Raw genomic sequence first — 3,491 nt, forward strand, 5'->3', positions numbered from 1 at the left:
CAGGAGGTGAAGGGCACCCAGGACGAGACCTGGTCAATTGCAGACCTTTTCTCAACATCCATTGCACCTATGGTAATAGAACCTCAAGAAGTGTTTTATGAATTTGTTCTTTTGTTCTCAGTGCTAATTATTGCTTCTCAAACATCAGTTCAGTTATCTAAAATCCTCTAGAATAGTTGGTTTAAAATAATAAACCCTGAGATTGGACTAGAATTGCCAGGTGTAGTCTCCTAATTTAGGTTGGGACCAAGTTAGTCACTTAACTTGTGAATTCACTTGATGGTGCATACTCTAGAAATGTATTTGCTCTCAATTACCACGAAATCAGTGGTAATTTGTCTTCACTTGACATTCTGCTTTAAAATTCCTGCTTTGCTTTATAATTCCATGTAGGGTGTTCTTAGGGAACCCAAAACGCATTATTTAAATTTTATATCTCGACAGTTAACCTAGAAATAAGAGAAAAATGGAGCTCACTTTGAAAGACCCTCTTAAGAAAATGGAAGGACATGTCACAGACCGGGAGAATATATTTGCAAGTCACAGATCTGATAAAGGATTTATCAATTCATAAAGAACTCTTGAAACTCGGTAACAATATCCTCCACAAAGATGGACAGAAGATTTCAACACTTCACCAAAGATGGCACACAGATGGCTAGTAGATGATCAACATCATTAGTTATTAAGGAAATGCAAATTAAAACCACAGTGAGATGCTACTATGTGCTTATTAGAAGGGCTAAAGTCAAAAAGACTGTATCAAGTTTTGGCAAGGACAGGGAGCAACTGGAACCCTCAAACACTGCTGGTGGAAATAAAACATGGTACAACCACTTTGGAAAATCATTTTGCAGGTTTTTAAAAAATTTATTGTTATGTTAATCACCATACATTACATCATTAGTTTTTGATGTAGTGTTCCATGATTCATTGTTTGTGCATAACACCCAGTGCTCCACGCAGAATGTGCCCTCTTTAATACCCATCACCAGGCTAACCCATCCCCCCACCCTCTCCCTTCTAGAATACTCAGTGTGTTTTGCAGAGTTCATTGTCTCTCATGGTTCATCTCCCCTCTGTACCTCTGAAACAAATAATGCAATATATGTTAAGAAAAAAGAAAGAAGATAGCAGTTTTTAAAAAGGTAAATATACACCTACCATATGACCCAGTCATTCTGCTCAGTTGTTTACCCAAGAGAAAGTGTTTCCACACACAGACTTGTGTATGAATGTTGGTAGGAGTGTTATTTATAATATCCCCCAAACTCAAATGTCCATCATAGTTGGGTGCTTAAAGAAATTGTAGGGGCGCCTGGGTGGCTCCCTCAGTTAAGCCTCTAACTCCTGATTGCGGCTCGGATCACAGTCTCAGGACCTCAGTGCCATGAGATCGAGCCCTGCAGCGGGCTCCATGCTCAGTGGGGAGTCTGCTTGAGATTCTCTCTCTCCCTCTCCCTCTGCGCCTCCCCCCACTCATGCTCTCTCTCTAAATAAATGCATAAATAAGCAATCTTAAAAAAAAAGAAATTGATCTTTCCGTGCCGATAGCACTCGCAAACACAGTGAACGTTCCTAAAACCTGCCGGACTTTCTGCAAGAAGTGTGGCAAGCACCAGCCTTACAAAGTGACACAGTACAAGAAGGGCAAAGATGCTCTTTATGCCCAGGGAAGGCGATGTTATGACAGGAAGCGGAGTGTCTATGGTGGGCAGACTAAGCCGATTTTCTGGAAAAAGGCTAAAACTACAAAGAAGATTGTGCTGAGGCTTGAATGTGTTGAGCCCAATTGCAGATCTAAGAGAATGCTGGCTATTAAGAGATGCAAGCATTTTGAACTGGGAGGAGATAAGAAGAGAAAGGGCCAAGTGATCCAGTTCTAAGCTTCATATTTTGTTAATGTTATGAAGACAATAAAATCTTGAGGTTATGTTCACTTCATTTGGTTGCAGTTGGTCTTTCAAGAGGGAGATAAACTAGTGCCATCAATAAAATTCCCCTTGTGGGGCAGTTTAAAAAAAAAAAAAGAAAAGATATTGAAGTATATCCATATAGTGGACTACTATTCAGCAATAAAAAGGAATGAATCCCGAATACACATAACAACATGGATGAATCTTGAATAATTATGCTGAATACAAGAAGACAGATTTTATTTTTTATTTTTTTTAAAGATTTTATTTATTTATTAGAGAGAGAGAGAGAGAGCAGGAGCAGGGGGAAGGGCAGAGGGAGAGTGGCAGAGGAAGCAGACCCCCATCAAGCAAGCACAGGACTCAATCCCAGGGCCCTGAGATCTTGACCTGAGCCGCAGTCAGATGCTTAACCGAACTGAGCCACCCAGGCGTCCCTAGTCTCATATTTTAAACGGTTGCCCGAGAAGTGGATCAATAGCTTCATATTCTAAAGCTCTGAGGCGAGCCCACAGTATTTTATATGTTGCACACACCCCCACCACGTGCGTTTCCAGTTGCAGAATACCAAGTTCAGGGCTCACAGAAACTACTTCGTCTCTCTCTTTTTTTTTTTATTGTGGTAAAAAAATACATGACATAAAATTTACCATTTAAACCACTTTTAAGTGTACAGTTCTGTGGCATTAAGTCCATTCACATATTTGTGCAACCTTCCCTGCCGTCCATTTGCAGAACTGTTGTTAATCTTCCCCAACTGGAACCTCTGTACTCATTAAACACCAACACCCCGTTTCCCCCTCCCACCAGCCCCTGGCAAACACCATTCTACTTTCTGCCTCTCGGTGCTTCATGTAAGTGGAATCATATAATAGGTGTCTATTTGTGATTGGCTTATTTCATTTTGCATCGTGTCTCCAAGTGTCACCCACGTTGTAATGTGCGAGAATTTCCTTTCTTGTTAAGGCTGAATAATATTCCACTGTGTGTCTATATCACATTTTAGTTACCCGTTCATCCACTGAATCCACTGATGGACCGTTGAGTTGCTTCTATCTTTTGGCGACCGTGAGCAGTGCTGCTGTAAATACCTACTAGAGTCCCAGCTTTCACTTCTTTTCGGTATGTCCCCGCAAGTGGAATTGTCGGATCATATAATTCTATACTGAATTTTTCAAGGAATCACCAAAGCAACTATTTTTAAGTTCTGTCTTCATAGTGTAAATATTTGCAATAATAACAGAATGCAAACACAACAATAACAGCCACATTTCTTAAAGACATATGCTCTGCAAGGGACTCTGCTAAGTGTGTTATAAATACACACCATCTTGTTTAATTCTCCTGAGAACCCTAGGAGGCAAATATTAAGAAAACTAAGGCTCAGTAAGGTTAAGTAACTCACCCAAGTCATAGTTGGTTAAAAAAGAGAGAGAGAGAGAGAGAGAGACGTATTTGGAACCAGAGACCATACTATCTGTCCTGTTCTTCTATCTCCCAAAATGTTATTTTTATTCCAAGTACGTAGCACTGATACTGTGATTTGCAGACGGAACTAGAAGCTCTGCAGTGGCC

At 40.4% G+C, this 3,491-nt stretch overlaps 1 protein-coding gene across 1 annotated transcript; it reads left to right on the forward strand.

Annotated features, from left to right (window-relative positions):
* The first annotated feature begins 509 nt into the window (after positions 1–509).
* On the forward strand, positions 510–1,957 carry LOC113934119 (60S ribosomal protein L36a-like). Its single transcript, XM_027614656.2, has 2 exons — positions 510–591; positions 1,555–1,957. Exons 1-2 carry the CDS (start codon positions 510–512, stop codon positions 1,884–1,886), a joined length of 414 nt encoding a protein of 137 aa, XP_027470457.1. The 3' UTR covers positions 1,887–1,957.
* Positions 1,958–3,491: the final 1,534 nt, after the last annotated feature.

The sequence above is a fragment of the Zalophus californianus genome, chromosome 13 (assembly GCF_009762305.2).
Source record: "Zalophus californianus isolate mZalCal1 chromosome 13, mZalCal1.pri.v2, whole genome shotgun sequence".
Taxonomy (NCBI): Eukaryota; Metazoa; Chordata; class Mammalia; order Carnivora; family Otariidae; genus Zalophus; species Zalophus californianus.

Coding starts and splice junctions, on each gene's coding strand:
- LOC113934119 (XM_027614656.2), top strand. CDS start 510: ATGTCACAGACCGGGAGAATATATTTGCAAGTCACAGATCTGATAAAG. Junction 592..1,554: donor TAAAGAACTCTTGAAACTCG/GTAACAATATCC, acceptor CCGTGCCGATAG/CACTCGCAAACACAGTGAAC.